The sequence below is a fragment of the Neolamprologus brichardi genome, chromosome 15 (genome assembly GCF_056152115.1).
Source record: "Neolamprologus brichardi isolate AB-2024 chromosome 15, ASM5615211v1, whole genome shotgun sequence".
In the NCBI taxonomy this organism is placed as follows: Eukaryota; Metazoa; Chordata; class Actinopteri; order Cichliformes; family Cichlidae; genus Neolamprologus; species Neolamprologus brichardi.
In genome coordinates this window covers 38258144-38281227 of record NC_142118.1, presented here as the reverse complement: position 1 = coordinate 38281227, position 23084 = coordinate 38258144, and the positions used below count along the sequence as shown (strand labels likewise).

At 40.3% G+C, this 23084-nt stretch overlaps 2 protein-coding genes and 1 long non-coding RNA gene across 3 annotated transcripts; 2 read left to right on the top strand and 1 right to left on the bottom strand.

The window, feature by feature from the left end:
- Positions 1-2887: 2887 nt before the first annotated feature.
- LOC148098646 (uncharacterized) lies at positions 2888-5739 on the top strand. Its single transcript, XR_015720709.1, has 5 exons — positions 2888-2944; positions 4411-4796; positions 4954-5106; positions 5343-5426; positions 5527-5739. It is a non-coding gene; the product is annotated as an uncharacterized LOC148098646 (long non-coding RNA).
- A 4566-nt stretch (positions 5740-10305) lies between these two features.
- On the top strand, positions 10306-12558 carry LOC148098645 (T-cell acute lymphocytic leukemia protein 1 homolog). The gene is made up of 3 exons (XM_087852865.1): positions 10306-10513; positions 10843-10907; positions 11394-12558. Exons 1-3 carry the CDS (start codon positions 10473-10475, stop codon positions 11816-11818), a joined length of 531 nt encoding a protein of 176 aa, XP_087708991.1. The 5' UTR covers positions 10306-10472; the 3' UTR covers positions 11819-12558.
- Positions 12559-18168: 5610 nt separating this feature from the next.
- Positions 18169-21131, bottom strand: fam174c (family with sequence similarity 174 member C). The gene is made up of 3 exons (XM_087852866.1): positions 20684-21131; positions 19052-19174; positions 18169-18769 (listed from the first exon to the last, which is right to left on the bottom strand). The coding sequence occupies exons 1-3, from the start codon at positions 20941-20943 to the stop codon at positions 18766-18768; spliced, it is 387 nt and encodes a 128-aa protein (XP_087708992.1). The 5' UTR covers positions 20944-21131; the 3' UTR covers positions 18169-18765.
- Between the last annotated feature and the right edge of the window lie 1953 nt (positions 21132-23084).

Sequence of the window (23084 nt, the reverse complement as noted above, 5' to 3'; positions counted from 1 at the left end):
CCTCTTACAGTTTTCCTGTAATCTGAGCTCAAAGATGAGGATATTAAAAGTACAGTAGAGTAAATTGGTTAAATTTTATTGTTAATTTTCTCTGAATCATACAGTAATTTTTGCTGTGGATCACAGGGGGAAAGTGGAGATGAACCAAACTGGGAGTGGATTGTGAAGTAAAATAGTGTCAGGACACAAAAGACTGCGTTTCTAAGCCAGTCGGCACCCATACCGTAATATGCGTAAGAGTAGTGCAACCACATTTTCGGTGCGGCTAGCTTGACTGTGACTTGGTAAGTGAGGGCTCACTTGACCGCAGCGGTGAATCAGCGCTATGTGTTGATGTTAAAGGAAGTGGCACAAACAAATAAACAAAAAGAGAGGTTAGTCCTCACACGGCTCAGTCTCCAGCATTAACCGCCTTTACGGCTGCACGGACTGACCAAAACAAAATTACAAATCAATGAAAAGAAGATAAAAGGACAGCAGAGGCAGCACAACAACAGCTGAAAAACACAAACAACATTATGGTTTAAAATGTTACCCAATAAAATATCAGTTTTATTAAACCATTCAAAAATCACAGAACTAAAACAAATAACAACGATCGGTTTCCCTGCGCGCAGTCGATCAATTCCTCCATTAAAACTCGTGGTCACAATAAAAAAAGTCCAACAACACGCATTAAAAATTGGCACCTACAATAATAAATGATCCAAACGAAATGGCAAAAGTCTCTTACCGAACAATAGGCTACACCCACTCACACTAGAGTGTTTTTTTCCACAGAAGAGCGCTGACCTCGCCCCACGCACCCACTACCTTTTCAAAGCTCCTCTGCCAATCACCTGGCAGAGAGCAGCGAACTGCAGGTGACTTACAATACACACTAGTGGGTTTTGTTGTTGTCGCTGTTTTTAAATATATTATTATTTCTGATATATGATGACTTACTTACATCCTCAGACGCAGCTCTGCTGTCACTCACACTGTGGTGTGTTTGGACACGTCGCCTCTGCAGAGTGAATCTGAGCTCAGTTTCATAACACTTATTGGCAACCAGCCTATTTTAAGCCAACACTTCTTTTATTTTTTAACTTTCTGGAATAGCCTAAAACATGTAGGGGAGACCGGGGATAGTTGTAACATTTGTGACATTTCTGTCTGTAGCTTGGAGCTCTTTTAAGGTAGTGGATTCAAAATGTAATGCAAAGTATTTACATGTCTCTGCTATTAAATAGTGCAGCTATTTTCTCTGCAGCACAATTACCCATTGCATGGTATGGTCTCAAACACAAAGAGTGAAATGTTACAATTAACCCCATAGTCTGGGTTAGTCGTAACATATCCTGGGGTGAAATGTAACACAATGAAATAAGGGTACTGACAAAACATTAACATGTAATCTTTGTTTATTCAACACATGAATGCACTTAGAGCCATTTATGTAGCTGTGTGTGTGTGTGTGTGTGTGTGTGTGTGTGTGTGTGTGTGTGTGTGTGTGTGTGTGTGTGTGTGACAGAATGGAGAAATCTAGCTTTTGAACATATTCCAACCCCCCAAAAAAGACAAATTATGGAATTTTCTGCAACTGAATATTTCATTAATTTTGGTTAGTCTTCCCTGAGTTCGGCCTCATTGGCTCAGTGGGCATTATAATCTACAACTCTTGCACCAATTTTGAACATAACAATGAAACTGAAAAATGTAGTTGTTCACCAGCATCGCAATTCCATTACTTTTTATCACGGCTTACCTTGGTGTGGTTTGCAAAGTGCTTCAGAAAGATGAGGAAATCTGTTTCTTGCACCCTCCTGATTTATTTCCACTACCAGTACTTCCTACTGGTCCATCTCTGACACAGTGGTCTGCATAATGTATGTGTGGGAACACAAACAGTGGAGGAATTGTGTTGCCAATGGCATTAACCGCATATACAAAAGCGACCAGTGAACCTCTCTCTGCTGATGTCGTTGCCCCAACTTGTTTAATATAAGTTAAAGTAATAGTGTGGTAAGTTGTAACATCTGCATTATTGTTACAACTGACCCAGACTCCTATAGCCATGAACTAGCTAACATTACAGCCAACGGCTAAAACATTAGCACTAAAGACCTACACAGAATATATCCCCATAGACATACAAATAACATCATTTAAGTTTGATGAGTTTAACTGCAAAGCAGATAATGCTATTAGAAATTGAAATAAAGTAGAAAAACGTACCTTTTGGCATACAAATGACTTTTCTTCGTGTTAAATTGTCTGTGTTTGACAAAATGTGCTGATTTTTCACTTGTGATAGCAGAACTGAGTTGGGCATGTACAGGATGAGTCACATCATTTGAAACTTAGCCCTGATTGGAGAAATTGGAAGTGTTACAACTGACCCACGTTACAACTATCCCCGGTCTCCCCTACATATTTTACATATTTTATTTATTTACAGGTTTGTGTCAAATTTATTTTTTAACCTTTTTATTGGAGCCGTTTTGCACAGTTGTTTAGGTTTGTTTGCGTCATTCTTACAGGTATGTGCGTTTGTGTTGTGGGCTTTGGGTACTACACTGAAAAAATGGGAATTGGCAGGCTTTTGAATTTGCACAAATGAATTTAGTTAATGCTACACAAGCCTTTCATGTTTCTCTTATTTACATGATTAAATAAAGTACCATTTACTTGATTATAAACAATACTGAGACTACTCATTTTTCTTGCATTGAATTAAAGTGACTAAATTAGAATACTAAAACCATTGTAATCATGTTTGACCACAACCGGAAATGATGCAATATATTCAAAGACAACAACTAAATATGATTGGATAATAAGACCTAGAGTCTTATCCAATAAGACAACAACATAATTTAAGGAGAGCGCAATTGACCGCCAGATTCTGGAAGACTGTTTAGCCGCATGCAACCTTTGGCACTGAGTCAGGCATACTGAGAAGGTAAGTAATTTAAATACATTTGTTTTAGTTGGGTACGTTTTCACAGAATTGTTGTAGTGCATGCTATATGAAAAGTAATCTGTAATGCATCTACATGTTGTTTTTACAGTGCTAGCTAAAGTTGGTATTAGCTTTGTGGCTAAAACTGAAAAATAGTATCAAATTGCAGCTGTTGTTGGTCAGATATGGAATTTATGCATGTGACAGAGAGCACTGACGTTTTTGATGGCTTAGCAAGTTAAAACGTCACTGAGAGAGCGCAATAGTGTTTGTGTTACTCGTGCTAGTTATGGCTACAGTGGCTAATTAGTCCGGCTCTAACCGTCAGAGTTTAAGAAGCTGGGAGCGCCACAGTGCCATAACTTAATTCTTGCTGCTGACACGCACTCAAGTTATAATAAGGATCCTGCCACCTTAGACGTGGGTTTAAGAACCTGTGCCCATAAATGCCAAATCATTTTTCCATTTAGTCATTGTTTTAGGTGAAGTGTCACTTGACTATTCTATCGGTCAAGCCCAAATAATACAGCAGATATCTACAAGGAGATAAGTTTGTTCAACAGAGTATGTCTTATTAAGTGATGTATTGTGAATTTTCCAACATCGTCCTAACAAAAATTAGGACCCCCCCCCCCCTTTTTTTTTTCTACTTTGTGTAGAACATATGTGAGCTGCTTCTCAAAACATTATGTATAAATGAGAGAAAGATTGGTACTTTAAAGAAACCATTGATGCTCTTCTGGACTGCAATAAATACATTTTTTCAATTAAAATTAATGTTTTTTGTGATGGTGGAATTTTTACCTTTATCATTACAGAAGTCAAAACATCAGATGATGATAGCTTACCATCTAAACTCCCCATCTCTTGGCAAGTCTGAATTAGAGGGCTCAGCTGTATTGGCCTTTCTAGTGGATTTAAAGAGTTAAAGACTTAAAGAGGAGATAGCTTAAGTCATTAGGTACATATTCCCTGACATTCTAGAGGTCGACCTTGGACAGTGTGTGACATAAAGAGTATAACTTATAGAAAGGGAATGGTACTGGCCCAAAGGGCAGCAGGTGGATTGCCAGAATACTGAAAAACCATATCTGCATTGTACCACAGCATATTCTACATTGTCAGAGAGCTTGGTGGCTGGTACAGAGAGCACGACAGAGCTTTTGAGCTCAGCCCAGTATCCACAAGAATATTCGCTCTCGTTTCACTCTGAACTCCTTGATACTTATCCATTGGTTGACTATGAGATTGGATTAGTCCACATTGTGACTCTAAAAAGGCATATAGAAATAAAAGGTGTTCATATAAGTGTAATAGGTTCAGTCGCATGTATTTCATTAGATAAATTCTTCTTTTTTTTTGTCTGATCTTTATAACTTTGACTATTGGGTATGGATAGCTTTATGAAAACTAAACTGAAATGATTCTTTTTGAATGTCTGATATGTAATTATTTTTTGCCTACAGAATCCTCTGGTCCTAAAGACTGTTTTGGCTGACGGGAACCTGTCAAAGGCTCACTCTCTAATGGAGCGCCTGAATCAACTGAGGATCTCATCGTTGAAGTCAAGAGACAGTGTTGTCTTCAGGGCAGTTTCAGACTTCAGTTTATGGATTCCTTGTTTGGGAACAAGTTTCTTAACCTCACCTCAGTTTCAGAAATAGCAGACAAAGGGACTCTTAAAGCTATTGACATGCTAAAGCCCACCACATGGACATAAAAAAGAGTAACAGAGTTGGTGAAACTCAAGATGGAAAAGACTTTTTCATACAGAAGACATGAAGATGTTCGTGATGCACCAATGGTAGAGGCTTTCATGGCAAGATGGCCTGATCTATTTGACTTCCACGAGGTAAGGTTTGCCTCATACACGGTGTTCTTGTGGTATTAGCCTAAAATGGTTAAGGCACAGTTGTTATTTGACAGCCCATTTCTTCAGCATGAGTGATTGCAGCCTTCTTCCAGGTATTAAACCTTTGAAGCTCATTCCTCTGTGCTCATGTTTTCAGATCAACGCTGAGTTTAAGAGAATTGCCACCATCCCCCCTCAGACAAAGTTCGTGGCTCAGCTGGCTCTCCACTTGGACAACCTGGTGAAGTTGGTCAACAGAAGAGGAGAGCTTGGACTAATACTGAAAAGAATTGTGGCATAAATGGATAATGTAAGTGATAAAGCCTGAATTTCAAATGTTTTCCCATGATAAATTCTCTCATATTGTATTTTTACATCTGCTTGTTTTTTTAACCTTCACTTTGTCAACTTATTATTAATTGCCAGTAAACCTATTATTAATTTGTGTGCCTTTACTTTAAAAACATTCATGTAAAGTACACTATTAAAACTTAAATGAAGGACAAGGGCTGAATGAAGATGCTAATTACATACATTTCATTTCAGTGTGAAGATGTTGATGCTGCGTCTGTCAAGGGAGTGTGTATCTACATGTGTGAAGACCCTGGCATGCTTATCCGGGAGTATGTGGTATGTACTTGTGTTTTTGTTTTTTTTTCCTTTTCGGACTTTCCAGTGTGTCATATTACTTACTTGGCATGAAATGACTAACATGGCTTCTTTTTTACAGGGCATGGAAGAACGTGCCATCAGTGAGACTGTTGAAGACACCACTGTTCGAATTTATCATCTTAAAGAGCAAGCTTCAGCAGATGAACAAGAGTTGTCCTCGCAGGCATCAGGGTGGCGAAGAATTTGGATAATGTAGCATTTGCTGTGATAATGCTATTTGGACTCATGTATGCACTAAACCTTGCCTACCCTGCTGACCTTCGCTACAACTTTGACGTTTTAGGTTTTCATGGAACTGGATGGAGCTAAACTCTCTAAAGTTCTCGCTTTCAAAAACCATCTGTTTCATTGAGAAGTCAAAGACTGCACTTCTGCAATTCTTTGCAGTTTTTCATTTTGTGTTCAGTAACGTTATACTGCTTATGTTTTTATTGCTTTCCCCTCATGTGACTGCAATGAAGGATGATTTTTCCTTTTGGTAAGAAATTTTTACTGATGATTTTTAGCAATATGTTCTAAGTCAACCTTAATGTCCTGCTTATATGTCTAAAATGAAGATTAAAATTCATGTAGGTGTTTGGTATTAGTTATGTAACAATGTCATTTAAGGCTCGACTTAGTTGAAATCTTGTACAGGTAAATACTTGTACAGAAGCTGAAACTGTTGTCAAATAATACACAAGTTATATTTGTGTAAATATGTTTATTCATAAAAGCGTGTTGCTTTTTTTCAGGTAGTCTTAATTTAGTTTACATTTTCAATTGTGTAATTAATACAAATGTTATATGTAAGAGATGACAGGATCATCTATAAGCACTTTCTTTTATTTGCTGCTAAGGTCAGTTTTTTGTGAAATATTTGCAAATATATTCTCAAACTAACTTTTTCTTTTAGTTATTTCTGCAGGCTATCTTTAAAAATGTGTTAACAAGTTTATATGGATGTGATTTTGGACTTGTTCATGGCAGAATTGCTGCTTTCACTGCTGTTACAGTTTAATAAAGGTGAATTGTTCAGTAGCACTCAGTCTTTGCCTTTTTTGTCAATAATGATCAGTTAATATTTCAATTGAAAAAATTAAGTAGGATTTAAAGCCATAAGTTGTGTTGCAGGAACATAATTGCAATGTGTTTACATTACATAATATCATTGCGTACCACTGGCAAATAAAAATAAGTTGGTGTTAAACATTAAAATATATTGACATTATGCAATACATTGATATTATGATAATAGATTAATATTAGTACATCAAACATGATTTGTTTAAGTAATCTGATGTAAATAAAATACTTTGATTTGACAAGCATTAATTACTTGAAGGAAAGTGGAAAATTAAGTCAATCATACTTATTCATATTATGTGGGACCGATGTACACAATAAAATCAAGTAAATTGAAAGAACTTTTTTTTTCAGTGTACTGGGTTAAAACTGGCCAGATTTTATCCACCATTGCTGATAGCTCGCGTCTTTTTCCACTTTGACCATCGTGGTAATAAAACAAATGCTTAATTCATTTTAGTGTCCATAACTACCGTCTTTAACTTTCACCTGATCATCGATGGTAGTTCTTTTCTACTCTCTTTGGCCACAACATGGCGCTGTTACACATCAAATCTGATTCAGTCCTGATCAAACATTAAAGACCAGTTGAAAAATGGCAACAAAAACATTAATAAATGGATCATATTTTGCATGGTTGGATCTTAACAAGGTTCCAAGTGGAGCTTAAACACGCAACAAGAAGAAATGAGAGTGAGACAAATATCATGAGCAGCAGCTTTACAGCTGTGGCTCCAGCAAACATCAGCTGATACTAGAAATTAATATTAAATCAATTCTAACAACAGCTGATCAAGTTTAAAAGTGCTGCTGTTGTTTAGCGCGACATTCGCTGGTTTCCTGTTTCTGCCGCAAAGCGATAAACAAACAAGAGAGAAAAGCTGATCAGCTGATCATTGATCAGTTTCATGACTGAAGTAGCAACAGGAGAGAGGATGAGAGGAGAAGAGGCAGCTGTGCAGCAAAGACAGAATAACTGCAGCTTTGTGTCTTTTTCCAGCAGAAGTCCGGGACAAACTGTGTTCAGCTCAATACCAAACTTCAAAGTTCGACCTCATCAGCTGTAATCTATCCAGCCCAGAGTCGATCATGACCAATTAGCCGATCCACCACCTTTCATTGTTTATACCGTTACAAAAAAAGACCCCAAAAACAGACAAACAACAAAACATCGGCCCATAAAAACGAAAAATCACCAGTGCAGCTATGAATGGCAGTGGGTGGATGTAACTGACTGACGCGCAGAGCCCGGGTGGTGTGAATGAAGAGACAGACACAGAAAATCTGTCGAAAAATCTATTGAACAAATTGGGAAAAAGGGGAAGTGGAACAAAATAAATACAAAACACAACATGGATAAATACATGTACCACACTGCTGTGCGTGCAATCGCTGTGCAAAAGACTTAAATGCCCGTGTTGAGAATCCTTTCATTTCCTTTTGAAGGTCAGTTTTCAGGAGTTCCCCTTTAGGGTCCAGTTTCACGACGAGGAACAAATACGTCCGTAATCCAAAGACAGGATGGGGGGGAGGGGGGGGGGGTGAATATGAAGAAGTACAACAACAAAAACATCTGACCTGCAGGGACAGAAAATGTCCATTTCGATTTGAATTCAGTCTAAACATCAATGATCCCGCACGTCTATATGAAAGCGTGAATCTGATCATTGCATTGTCACATTTCATTCATAGCTTCATCTGGACACTTCAGGTAGAATCTGCTACAAACAAAAACGGAAACTGCAGGAAGGAGCGCAGTTAAATAACAGACAGCGAATCAGGAGAGGGACCGCGCCAGCTGATGTGGGTCATGTGACAGTGTGTAGGTGACGTGGGTTACATACGACTAATCAATTTCATAACCAGTTTCATGTGATTGGTGATATTAGACTAAGAGAAGCCAGATAAAGAAACGATATGCTCAAAGTCCTGAATCAGTTTCAAGACCAACTCTGAAGCTGCTCCTGTGGCTCAGTGAACTTCAGCCTCTGAAACGAGATGACTTCATTTATACGAGTCATCAGCAAACAATAGATGTCATCATTATGATGAACGGAATTCCTGTTTATTTCACACAGTTGCATTTGATACGTTTTATTTCACTCAATGAAATTTCACAGACCAGAAGTAACACAGATTAATATATATATATATATATATATATATATATATATATATATATATATATATATATATATATATATATATATATATATATATATATATATATATATATAAGATAAAGATTCAAAAAGCTGATTTTATTTAACCTCCACATCAAACTTTAATGAAAATAAACACCATAAAAATAAAAGCACATTGTTTGCAATAGTCCTCATTAAGCGTTTTAATCTACGATGATCATTAATCACTGATGTTTGTGGATAGTTAAGGATGTAACTCGTGCAGGTTTTTAATCACGAGTCTCACTGCCGCGTGTCTGTGGCTCAGCCTGACTTTGTCACCTCCCTGACTGCAGACATCTCCTCACCTGTCTGTCTGAACACCTCGCAGCCTGGCAGGGGTGTCCAACTCCAGGCCCCGAGTGCCGGTGTCCTGCAGGTTTTAGATCTCACTCTGGGTCAACACACCTGAATCAAACGATTAGTTCATTACCAGCCTCTGAAGAAGCTCATTTGGTAATTTAAATCAGCTGTAGTGGATCAAGGACACATCTAAAAGCTGCATCCCGCGAGGCCTGGAGTTGGACACCTCTGGGCGCAGGTAGAGACTTTAACGGAAAGCGAAGTGGCCGTTTGATGACGTCAAACATCAGATAGACGAGTCTAACAGCTCGTGAGTGAGCTGCTCAGCTGGAACCACACGACACCTGCAACGCTTCCGGCTGCGCGCGCACACACGAGTCATAAATACAAATGATAAGATAATTAAGTAAAAGGCGATTGATAGAAGTTTAACAACCACCAATAATTCCCATTGCGCAGTCTAGCCACGTCCCATCGATCAATAAATCAATAATGAAAACAGTTACATTTTTACTTTTATAGGCTGATGCAGAAGATGTTATATTCCTGTTTGTAACCGACCTTGGACAACATGTGATCATTTAGCATGTTTTCCTCCTTTGTCTCTGAGTTTTAAGTTGTCCTGCTCGGCAAAGATTAGAACAAAACCCCAGTTTACCAGCATTTCATTAAGATAAGATAAAACTTTATTAATCTCTCGGGTGGGTTCCTCTTCGAAATTCGGTAATTAAGTCTTCTTAATATTATTAAATCGTTTCCCTCTGACTGACGTGTCCTATAATAGCTGTAAACGTATTTGAACAGATAGAACTTCCGAGGAGTATATAAATAAAATAAAAATTCCCCTTAAAGTTTCGGCTCACCTGAGAGGCGCATCAAAGCTACTCAACAACAAGTCTGAGATTTTCCGTTTTTTAACCCCGCAAACAAAAGCGAGAAACCTTCAGAGCTGTGAAGAAAAAACGACCACAGTTTAAACAGAAACAGTCATGTGGCGATGAATCATATGTTTGGTTTTACTTCATGGCAGGAGGCTACTTCAGTTAGTGTTTCAGTCACAGGACCAGCCTCGATGCTCTGTGCGTACCGGGTCCGGCTGGCAGCGGTGGCGCCGAAGGCTGTGGAGTCGTGACGGAGGAGAAGGAGGAAAACACGACTCCTACAGAGGGGGGAGGGGGGAGGCGGACCAAGCACCCTGCAGGTCCCTGGAGAGCTTCTTCCTGGGACCCTGGGTTTAATGACTTTAATGGGACTGTCTTTATCAAAGGGGGCTCCGAGGAAACGACGCGCCGGGACACGGGGAGGTGGGGGTGGGAGGGTCCGTGGATATAAAAAGAGGCGACTGACACTGACTCTCCACAGAGCCGAGGGAAAGTCGACGGAGCCCGAACTGCCAACTGAACCCCGATCAGCCACCAGAGTCTCCTTCACTTCTGCTTTTGTCTGCAGAGACATGCTGCGCGAAGATGTCCACGACCTGCACACCTTCCGCAGGTGAGACAGTTTATTAATGAACTGTAAACGGCTTAAAACAACCATGTTTGTTACTGTAAAGATTAATAGATGTTGGAGTTTACAACAGTCAATGTGTTTGCACTAAAAAGCTGCTTGTTTGACATAAGCCGCAGTTTTACAGGACAGGGAGAACGCCATAATAACGCTTACGGTGCTTTTGTTTCAGCATGTTGCTGCCATCTGCATTCTACTGAAACCATTTTTAAAATAAAATATGCGTTTCTATAATTCAGGCAAAACCTTTGCAGGAAAACATCACGAAGGAGGATTTTTCTGCTCCTCACTAACGTGTCCGTGTCTGTGTGCAGTGATCCAGATCCACGCATCGCCCTGAAGCTCAGAGCAGCTCCGTATGAGAGGAACCTCACTGAGGGTGAGTTCACTGCATCACCAGATATGGAGACTGTGCTCTTCTATCGAGCTGACAAAAGACATTTTAGCAGAATTAAGAAAAATCATATCACATTCAAAAGGTCCACTTATTAGTTATACGTGGTTATCAATATTATCAGCTGCTTTCAACCGTAAATTATTTATTTCAGAGGCAGCTTTCAGTTTTCTCCACTTCCCTTCTTCGTTCTTTTCTGACTTCACCTGTATTTTGTCATCCTTGTCTTCATGTTGTGTGTTTAACGTGAGTCTTTCCCCTCAGTCTTTGTCAGGTGGTCGTCTCTGTTTCCTTCACTTCTGTAGTTCTTTTATCTATTTGGTTCTTTTATTAGATTTTTTCCTACTAGAACAAAAGTTGTTTTTTGTCACTGCGCATGCTCATGCTGTCACCAGTTGAGGGTCACTCAACCTTCCATCCTTAGATGTGGTTCTCTGGTCACCAGCTGACCCTTCTTTGCTCTCCCCTCAGGTCCCCGTCCCAGAGTGGTGCGTCGGATTTTCACCAACAGTCGAGAACGATGGCGCCAGCAGAACGTGAATGGTGCTTTCACAGAGCTGCGACGTCTCATACCCACCCACCCCCCAGACAGGAAGCTCAGCAAGAACGAGATCCTACGCCTCGCCCTCAGGTACATCAACTTTCTGGACCATCTACTGACTGAGCAAGACCTCAGCGCGGCCCCACAGAGCCAGGCTGTGAGGGTGGAGGAAGACAGACTGCAGGGGACGCCATCACCTACCTCCACCTGCGAGAGTTCATCAGAGGGAGACTGTGATGGGCTGATGGGGGAGCAGAGGCAGCTCCAGTACCAGCTGAGCAGATGGAGCAGAGATCAGCTGAGACTGTTTCATCACTCCAGATGTGGAAGCCCCTGCAGTCTGGGGTCAGACTGATGCTCACGTGCTCCAGTTCTGCTGCGAAGATCTGTTTGTCGTCAGTCAGCTGATTCAGGCTCAGACACAAAGATGTAAACAGGAAACACTAACGAGACAGAAACCTCCGTCGTTTACAAGCTTTTTGTCAGACAATGGCTCTGCATTATCTCTGGCTGGTTTTAGAGAATCACAAAAATGATACACGACACTTCATGCAGCAGACAGATGAATTATTGATCTTCATGAATAAATGATTACAGGTCAGACGTACTGGCATCGGGAACATCTGTTCATATTGTAAATGTTTTGGGTTAAACTGATGATATTCTTCCTCAGTGAGGCGAACAGAGTGAAAGGGAAATGTGGGTTTTTAAGGCCATTTAATACACGATTGAGATGTTAAATAAAAGTAGAGAGTGATGTCTGCTTTAAAAGCACACATGCAATTATACATAAACATGAATTATTCTGCATTTAGTAACTCACTAATGAAACAAGTTCATGTGATATTCACATGCATCAGTGTTATTAGACGTGTGCTTTCCATGTTGTTTGTGTGTTTTATGTTTGATATTCAGCGTGATGTTCTGCCATGAAGCAGAAGAACCAGTAACCAGATTCAGGTTCTTTCATGAGGAACCTTTGGTGATTTTAATGTTAATAAAAATGTCTTTTTGTCCACTGATGAAATCTGTGACGATGCGCAGGTGTGATGCTCGTATCTGAATACAGAGAAATAAAAAATACAGAGAAACTGATGCTTTTCCTCTTTTAATGACAACCTGCTGATTCACTCGTGCAACACTATCATAAATAAATCATTTATTTTTTTCTAAATGTGCACCTGATGAGTGAGTGAAGAGCTGCAATAAACTGATATCACCACATACTCATATAGTCTTTGTCCAAGAAGTCCTCGGCATACTTCAGTCTGACTTAAGGGTGTCTCTTTTGCAGAAGTGGGGGTCTGAGGTCTTTACACACATTGCTCACTGCCACACTTGCTCTGTGAGGGCCGATGTGAGCTCCTTGACGATGCCTCTAACTCCAGGTGTTGACAGAAATGCTGTGATAACCTGGTATATCCATCTGCTGCTTTGTGACCATCAACAATTCTGTTTTTCTAATCTAAACTGATTACTGTTGGGTTTTTCTGCATGATGTTTTGTCAAGAGGCAGCAGTGGTTAGCATTGTTGCTTCACAGCAAGAAGGCGGTGAGTTCAATCCCACTGTATGGTCGGGGCCTTTCTCTGTGCAGTTTGCATGTTCTCTCTGGGTACTCTGGCTTCCCCCCACAGTCCACAGACATGCAGTGAGTGGGGTTAGGCTAACTGGTAATTCTAAATTGCCAGTAGGTGGAATGTGAAAGGTTGTCTGTCTGTGTGTGCTAGCTCTGCAACAGAGTGGCTAAGACAGCTGGGATAAGCTCCAGGCCCCCACGACCGGACACGGAGGCGAGAATGGATGGACGGGTTTCTGATGAAGGGTTTTCCTATTGTGCATAAACTGGAAGTTAACTCTCAGTTTTCACATGATTTTACAACCTTTGATCTTTACAAAGTTTGCACATCATTGCACAGCAGAGGTTTGTGCTCTAACTCGATAAACAGGTTTTAGGGGATCGTAATATCTAACATGGTCGTTTTTTTCTGACATAATTCTGTTATTGTGTGTAAATATAAATCATAGGTGTCAAACTCTGGCCCGTGGGCCAAATTTGGCCCGCAGCCTAATTACATTTGGCCCGTGAAGCCATACCAAATTACTATTAGAGCTGACCTACTGGTATTATACAGCTAATATATATATTGTTTAGTATTAAGCTTTGCTTGTTCCATATTCAGTTTTTCAGCAAAACCTGTTTGAGTCCATAAGAAAAGATTCATTCTTATATCTGGAGGAATAAATATATTTCAATAAATATTAACGTTAGCCCGCGACTTTGTTCCAGTTTTGAATTTTGGCCCACTGTGTATTTGAGTTTGACACCCCTGATATAAATGATTCATTCTTTCTAAGGAAAATAAATATGTTTTGAAAAAAAAAACAGTGCATAAGTATCATTCTTGTTGTTATATGTAAAATGTGATGTTTTTTTCTTTTAAAAAACTATTTAAATTCATTTCAATGCCAAATTTTGTTGCAGCATTGTTAGTGCTCTAACACAGCAAAGCACCTGAACTCACTGTGGAGGTGTGTGTGTCTGTGTGTCTGTGTGTGTGTGTGCATCTGTGTGTGTGCGTCTGTGTGTCTGTGTGTGTGTCTGTGTGTGTGTCTGTGTGTGTGTGCGTCTGTGTGTTGGGGAGCAGGGGGGTTGGGGTGATGGGCGGAGTAGACTGTCACTGTAACAAGGCCATGATGAGTTGAGGAGATGACTGATAAACATCTCACCCAATCAGACGGCCCTGAGGGAGACGGCAATAACAACAGGACAACTCAGAGGAGCAGAGGGGCGTGTTTCAATTAGAGAGCTGTGTGTGTGTGTGTGTGTGTGTGTGTGTGTGTGTGTGTGTGTGTGTGTGTGTGTGTGTGTGTGACAGAGAGATATCGGCTCATCCTCAGTTCCCACCACTGTTTCTCTGTTTGGCTTCCTCCTGAATATCCAGTGGGGTTAAGGTCAGGTGGCTGTGGGGGAAAGTCCACTGAAGACCAGCTCCCCCTCTCAAAGCTCTGAGGTGGGTCTGAGGCTCATTAATCTGCTTCAGCATGAATCATTCTCCAAAAATACGCAAACCGGAGGATACAGCATAGCTCTAAAGGATGGATTCCTCCATCACCTCATTCAGATTTAAAGTGGAGTCACAGCAGAGAAAAGTTCTCTTCCATCATCCACACCTGCACTCTCTGTCCACTTCAGTTCGCCTCAGCTTTATTTCACTCTTGGTGCATTTGTTTGGGCCAATGTGACCACCTCACTCTCACTCAGGTAAGGGCCAAATCAGCTGCTGTCATTAAACTCACTGTGTGTGGGGATCTGATCCAACCAAGTACGTGGTGTACTCTGCAAGCTAAGCAGCTCACAAACATATGGACGTGTAAATGCTATCTTGCTCAGAAGGTTCATATAAAATCTCAGTTTTTAATGCTGCGTTTTAGTCTTTGTGTGTTTGGGATGATTTCCACATTGCATGGATCAGTTTCAGTCAAGCTTTAGCTGTTGGACAGATGGCCTCACGTTTGACAGACCAGAGTTCATGTTAACTCAATGAGAACAAGGTGCTCAGGTCTGTGGCTCCAAAAGAAGAGCCAAATCATGACCTGTCCATCACTTGGCAGGTGGATTGAGGTGTTTGTGCTGATACCAAACTTGGTCCTCTGCACTTTGGCCTCATCTTTGCAAAGGACATTATTCCAGGTTGTGGTTTGTTCAGACACAGTTTTGAGTCTGAGATGCATCAGTTTCCTGCAGTTTCTCTGAGCATTGCAGGCCAGCAAAGTGTCAACATCTGGTTTTATACACGTGTTCACACTTGATGATCCTTCAATCGAGTAGATTTGAGTAAGCAGTTAGTGCGTGTCAGCCAGTTGGGTCTTGGGTTTTTAATCTCTCAGCTAACACATCTTGATGTATTGGACTTCTGATGATGTCAGCTTTATCCTCCGGATCCTGCTTTGGATCCATGAAGCGTTTTTGGGCTCCATGCTCCGCCCTCTTAGAAACCTTTGATCCAGCTCGATCTGAAACTGCCCCTTGATGCTCAGAACAATAATCTTACATCTGTCCATTTAGTTGGATCTTCTGATGTCATGTTTCCCACTATCACAGTGTCTGCTGGAAACTGGAGGTGCAGCCATATTTCTAGCAGGTGAACAATAACTGCAGGTTGATTTAGCTAAAATTAGTGACGGTCTTCAGCAGATTTATTGACACCTGATCAGATAAACTGTGTGAAAACAGAGAGACTAAGGTGGGAACCGAGGATAAGCCAGCATCTCACAAACACACACATATACTCAGCTTTCTCTAATTGAAACACGCCCCTCTGCTCCTCTGGGACCTGTTGAGTTGTACTGTTGTTATTGTGATCTCTCTGGGGACCGTCTGATAGGCTGAGATGTTTATCAGTCTTCAGCACCACGCCCACTCATCATTAGCTTGTTACAGTGGCAGTTCAGCAGTCACCCTGCTATCAGTGATCCCGACAGACCATGAGGTGGGAAAAATCGCCACTTCCTGTTTTATTACCTCAGAATTCGCCTGTTTTCAGTGAGTTTAGTAACAAAGCAGCAACAGGTGGAAGAACAGGGAGAGAAAACTCTTTCAGTTATGGCGACAAAAAAATTATTTCCACATGAGGATTTGTGGGTGATTTCTTTTCAATTTGTTTATTGATTGAATATAACAGATTAGTTTTTATTAAGATACCAAACTAAAGTCATTTATTTACAAAATATTGTTGCCTTAAATCTAGTATATAAGTATATAAGTATTGGTCTTGGTCTTTTGACCAGGATATGTCCTTCAACGCACATATTAAACAAATATGTAAGACTGCTTTCTTCCATTTGCGCAACATCTCTAAAATTAGAAATATCCTGTCTCAGAGTGACGCTGAAAAACTAGTTCATGCATTTATTACTTCCAGGCTGGACGACTGTAATTCATTATTATCAGGAAGTCCAAAAAACTCCCTGAAAAGCCTTCAGCTAATCCAAAATGCTGCAGCAAGAGTCCTGACAGGGACTAGAAAGAGAGAGCAGATTTCTCCTGTTTTGGCTTCCTGTTAAATCCAGAATTCAAAATCCTGCTCCTCACATACAAGGTCTTAAATAATCAGGCCCCATCTTATCTTAATGACCTTGTAGTACCATATCACCCTATTAGAGCACTTCGCTCCCGCTCTGCAGGCCTACTTGTTGTTCCTAGAGTATTTAAAAGTAGAATGGGAGGTAGAGCCTTCAGTTTTCAGGCCCCTCTTCTGTGGAACCAGCTTCCAGTTTGGATTCAGGAGACGGACACTATCTCTACTTTTAAGATTAGGCTTCAAACTTTCCTTTTTGCTAAAGCATATAGTTAGGGCTGGACCAGGTGACCCTGAATCCTCCCTTAGTTATGCTGCAATAGACGTAGGCTGCCGGGGGATTCCCATGATGCATTGAGTTTTTCCTTTCCAGTCACCTTTCTCACTCACTATGTATTAACAGACCTCTCTGTGTTGAATCATATCTGTTATTAATCTCTGTCTCTCTTCCACAGCATGTCTTTATCCTGTCTTCCTTCTCTCACCCCAACCAATCACAGCAGATGGACCCGCCCCTCCCTGAGCCTGGTTCTGCTGGAAGTTTCTTCCTGTTAAAAGGGAGTTTTTCCTTCCCACTGTCGCCAAAGTGCTGCTCATAGGGGGTCATATGATTGTTGGGCTTTTCTCTGTATCTATGAAGCGCCTTGAGGCGACTTTTGTTGTGATTTGGCGCTATATAAATAAAATTGAATTGAATTGAATTGGTCTTATAAAAACATAAAACTGTCTTTTTTGGCAGCTTTATAAATTATCTGTGTGTTTGTGTTTTCTAATTTTATGACAGGTGACCCTGTGTGTGTGTACATAAAATGAAGTATTTCTCACACTTTGCTTAATGTTGTTTCGATTGTTTCCTTATTTGAATACATTTTGCAAAGATTGTTTTTGATGTTCATTCATAATATTTGTCCCACGTTATCATTCAAATCTGATCTTTTTTACTTATATCTTCAGGCTGTGCTAATATGATCCCTACACTACAGGTGCAGGTACACGACAGGTGCTTTGCTATTAACGTTGCCTTTAGCTTAATGTTTGAAACAGTAACACTGGTGACATCTTGTGGTGAACGCCTGCTACTACAGCTTCATTTTGAAGCTCCAGCCCTCACCACTAAGCTGTAAATAATTTTATTATTCAAAATCTAAGTAATGATTAAATTGTTTAAAAAAACAAACAAGCAGTTACACAGACTCAGTAGCTGCTTTGAGATCCTCATCGATCCCTGTTTCTAATTTAGGACCTAATAGCTGCTTGGTAAAAATAATAACTTATTTATTTTTTTACATATTCCAGAAGTATTTTGCTTGGAAAAAGTACTTTCCAATATTTTATATTTATGGTTACAACATTTTTATATATTTTACTAATACTTCATGTACTTTGGAAATATTCTTTACTTCATGTATTTTCACTTCTGCAGCGCTTTTACAAAATTGTTTTTTCCAATACTGTAAGCACATTTTTTAACTACAGATATTTTACTTATATATTAAGTTTGTAAAAGATGATATATCATATCATGTCACCTGACACGACATGATAAAAATAAAGTAGCCAATAAAGACTCATGTTCAAAAACAAAAACAGATGATAAGACATTTTTTTATATTCAAAAATCAGATTTTAATGTTTTGTTAAGAAGTGTGAATCTTGTCCACAGAGAAAAAATGTCATCAGGAATCAAAGAGTTATACAAAAGCTTCACATTCACCCTTTTAGTCTCAACACAGCCGAAGTGAAACATCGTGAGTTTCACTTTGTTTCAGGGCAGGCCGACCGTCTGTCAGGACAACAAATCCTGATCAATTGCAGCATTTCACACCAGCATCGCTGCTGCCTGCCATCAGTCTGCAGTAGTATAAAGCATGTAGTCAGAGCAGAAAAGCTCAGAGTGGAAAAATACACCAAATAAACTCTTAGAAAAACACTCTGAAATAATATTAATAGGAGTAACGAACAGAAAAGGAACATTTGGCCTCATGAGGATCCACTGATCCGTCATGTCTGCATTTCATCCGACACCACATTTAAAATAACAAAAAATTTGATTATCCTGCTCATCTTCCTCGAGCAGCTGACATTTGGCATTTTTCTTCAGTGACTATTTGGTCAGTTTGTTTGTTATTTCCACGTCTCTCAGCAGTCGTTGGTCACTTCTCCCACCCTCTCTCAATCTGTAATCGATACGGGCTGATCCGTCAGAGGACAAAGACCAGGACTCATCTGAACAGAGACAAAGATAGCACCAATCAGACGGATTGTAAATCAAAGTCAGCAAAGTTCAGACTTTGGAACAATTCCAGTCAGTGTCTCTGGATTATTTCAATAATCAAACTATTCAAAATAATCAAATGTATTTATTTATTGTTTTGACAACTTTGTGTTTTCATGATTCTATGTTTTTCTATGAACATCAGATAAAAAATAAAAACAAACTTTTACTGGTATTAGCCTTAAAATCAGGTTCTATTTCAGCGTTACTGCTGTTGCCTGTTAACCTCTGACCTGCGGAGGCTGCGAGATTCGTACAGCGTGTCGTCCTCCTCGCTGTCCACCGCATCCATCTCCACAGCATCGTCCTCGTTGGACAGTAGACCATACTTCTTTCTGTGGGTGGGCTTCTTCAGCCTGACGACATCATCACAAAACAGACGTTTACTATTAACTCGACGCCACTGTGCTCCAAACAGACAGTTGTATGTACGGCACTTAAAAAAAACACGGGTGAATTATGATATTTATGAACTGAATGTGAAATGTTAGGAGAATGACTTTCTTAATGTAAAGGCACTTAAACTCAGAACCAGGCCAACTGATGGCCAAAACAAATTGAGACACTGGTAGACGAGGATTAGTGTTAAGTGTTACCTCTTGAGCCGCACAGTGAGTCCAGCAACTTTACACAAACGCATGACTGACACTCTGCACAGGTGTGTCACATCGCTAATATGAGACAGAGCTTAAAATGACCGAATTTACAATGACGTTTGGTGTGACATCACCCAGGTGGGAACCAAACCTGTGATTTCATATGAACACCACAGCTGCTCTAAATGATGGGAGAGACCAAAGGCCAGCAGTCTGTCACTAAACCTGGTTGATGAAGTTCAGACTGAGGTTACACTTACAGCATTTCTCATGATATCTCTCCTTATTTATGATATTTTTTGTAGCATAATGTAGATGAAGTATTGCCTAAGTGCTGCACAATATGTCCAACTGGCTCTGACTCACTGACAAACTGATGGCGGGACTCTAACTGAAGAGTGGCCACTAAAAGGCTTGCTCTAGTGTAAGTTTAGAAATTGCCAATCCTCATATGTGGACAAACATTAAGCCACACTGTTCATAAATTCACAGTTTTAAAGTTTCTCCGCTTCTCGAGTTGAGGACACGTGGTAAATGTGTGTCACGTGACTTCATGAAACTGCAGTAGCGACGCTTCCGTTTGGCTTCTGTAAATATTTGTAATTATTGTGACAGTTGACCCTCGATTCTGACTGCACAGTCTCCGTCTGTAAGGAGCAGGTTTGCTGAGGAAATTAAAAACGTACTTCTCACCAAACACTACGTCGGATGAACCGAGAGGCCAAGTTCCACCTACTATTATCAGAAAAGGTTACACTGAGAGGAGAAGTGACAGGAGTTTGGCGTGTATGCCGAACTAAAAATGGTTACTAAAACATTATGCTAGGACTTATATATAGTCATTTACAACACATAAAAACAGCGTATACAAAGTTTTAAGTTGTTAGATTTATGGAGGAACTTCGGCTTTATGTATGTTACTCTATTCTTACTTTTGGATTTCTCTAATAACTCGTCAGATACAGTAATATACACAACCGTGTACCCCGAGAATGCAATCTATGTCAGAAAGCTAACAATAAACGTGCAGCACCTTATAATCAGCAGACTCCATTCATAAATCCAGTTTTTAAACTTTCTTCGCTTCTCAAAAGTTACTGAAGTACTGTAAAGAGATTTTTTGAAGCTGGAAAATGTGCTCTTCAGTTCGGCTTTCATCTGATCTGTAAATATTTCTAATTATTTTGGACATTTTAGGCCGAAATTGTGACTGCGTAGCGACTGTAAGAAGCAATGGTTTTTGTTCTTGAATCAAACTGTAGTTCTCACCGCACGGCTCGGATGAGGAAGTAGAGGACGCCGATGATAGTGATGCCAACGAGGACGTAGAGGGCCCTCTGGATCATCGAGCTGTCCACGTTGAAGGGATTAAACGGACCCTTGCTGGTGCCGTTTATGGCGGTAACCCTGCTGGAGTTCGTCGCGGCGGTTCTACGAGTTTCGGTGCTGTTCTTCACATCCTCCGCCACGGACAAGAGAACCCAGCATACCGATACGAGAACCGCTGAGAGACTTCGATAAAAAGTCATTTTATATTTGAAAACTCTCAAAACAAAAAATAAGAAAGGAAGCTGAACGACTTTCGAACCGGTTCGGAAGCAGAGTCGGGATTTGCCAGATACACGTAGCGTTAGCTAAACTCCACCGCCACACTGTTGACAATCCCAACAAGGAAGTTTACGTCCAGCAAGGGTCGACGTCACGATAAAGATGGAGTCGCAGTCGTAGGGCCGCACGTTACCGCTCACCGACCAATCACTGTAAACCAATCCGCAGGAGGCGCGGGGTTTACGCAGCACTGTACCACGAAATACACACTTTAAAAATTATACAAATATAAAAATGGACGCTAAAGTTTTTTTGTGTTTTAGATTGTAATTTATTTTATTTTTAAGCATTTATACTTCATCTAAGCTTATTTGTTATACGTTATGTTTAATAGGCTTCTGTAACAAGTTGTAGGATAAATAATGTAGCTATATCTTATCCTATCTCACAAACCTACAAAGGGACTCAAAAAGAACCAGTATAACACAAATTGATCACTGATGAGTTTAAACACACGCAGACACACAACAAGGATACAAAACCAGCAAAGGGGGAGGGGGGATTTAACGTTACACGCCCTCACCCCCAAACACAAAGACATTAAAGAATAACCCGACAAAAACGACAGAAAAAGATACACATAATCACACTTGGCTCATCCGGACAAGTGATAGGTTAGTGAACCTCAGTATGCTTCCGTTTTATATATTGTGTGGTTTTCAGCAGCCCTGATGCAGTAATTAACTTTTACACTGTTGATGCCTCTATCGATGATCGCAGCAGCAATAAACTCAAAGTCCAGAACAATTTCCTTTAATCCACTTTGCCTCAAGCGTCTGTTTACCTACCGTCACTGCCCGAGGCTCCTTACCTGAGCACACAGTCTCACTTGCTGCCCAGATGGCGGTGGGCGGGCGGGGTGGGGTGGGGTGGGGTGGGGGGACACTGTTGCCTGAGTCACTGAATGTAATCCAGAGATTTGTATTAAAAACTTGCTGGTTCATAATAATGTGGTGAACTTTTATACTGTGTACAGTGTAGTTTTTATTTGTTTAATCAAATGTGACAATGACAGAAACACACACACACACACACACACACACACACACACACACACACACACACACACACACACTGGGTAAATGGTCTGTATTTGTATAGTGCTTTACTTTGTCCCTATGGACCCCAAAGTGCTGTACACTACATCCACCCATTCACACACTGGTGATGGCAGCTACATTGTAGCCACAGCTGCCCTGGCTGCCGGACACTGGCCACACCGGGCCCTCTGACCACCACCTGTCAACGGGTGAAGCTTCTTGCCCAAGGACACAACGACCGAGGCTGAAAATAATTAAGACCACCTGATGTATTTTAAATAGTTTGGTATTTCTTTTGTATATTCTATTTACTTTACTGGATTATTGGTAAGATTATATTTTCATGTAATTGATGACGTATAGGTATCAACGTAATAAGGACACAAAAGGACTAGAAAGATTTAAAAAGTAAAGAAGAGACAGGAGAAACGGCCTTCAATCGTATTATGGATGTTGACAATGCACATTTCTTTCCACTGGAGGGCACTCTGCAACTTTGCTGATGGCAACTAAAATACAACAACCAGCAGATCAGAGCGGAGTGGGCTAGAGCAAAAAGTAAATCACTAACTCCACATAACAAATGTTAGGGAATTATGCTTATCTTTCATCAGTCCAAAGGTTTAACAATTGTTTTAGTTTACTGTGGACTTCTGTACAATCAGGAGAGGCGCCATCTGGTGGATATTAGACGGACTGCAGGTTTAAAGCATGTCTCACTGGCTTCTCTTTTAGGATAATGATGTATTTAGTGTTGTGCACTCATCCTTTCATGTTCACAAATATCTTTATGGAGTCCCGGAATTCAGTTTGATAGTATTTTTAATGTCTCTTTAATTTTTGCACACTCTGGAGTGCTCAAATAAAAGTCCTGCAGCTTGTTTAAGTTAGGAAGCTGTTGCCCCAAGGTTACCACAATATGATGTCTGTGAAATATAGAGGTTATCTTAGAAACAATAATAATCCTTAGCACAACACTATATCAAACTGCAAATAAAGCCGTGGAGTGCGTCTCCTGTTTG

Bases quoted from the DNA above. Each gene is read 5' to 3' on its own strand.
- LOC148098645 (XM_087852865.1), top strand. From the start codon at position 10,473: ATGCTGCGCGAAGATGTCCACGACCTGCACACCTTCCGCAG. The intron at 10,514-10,842 runs GTGAGACAGTTT...GTCTGTGTGCAG, and splicing joins GACCTGCACACCTTCCGCAG to TGATCCAGATCCACGCATCG. The intron at 10,908-11,393 runs GTGAGTTCACTG...CTCTCCCCTCAG, and splicing joins TGAGAGGAACCTCACTGAGG to GTCCCCGTCCCAGAGTGGTG.
- fam174c (XM_087852866.1), bottom strand. From the start codon at position 20,943: ATGACTTTTTATCGAAGTCTCTCAGCGGTTCTCGTATCGGTATGCTGG. The intron at 19,175-20,683 runs GTGAGAACTACA...TGATGTCGTCAG, and splicing joins TTCCTCATCCGAGCCGTGCG to GCTGAAGAAGCCCACCCACA.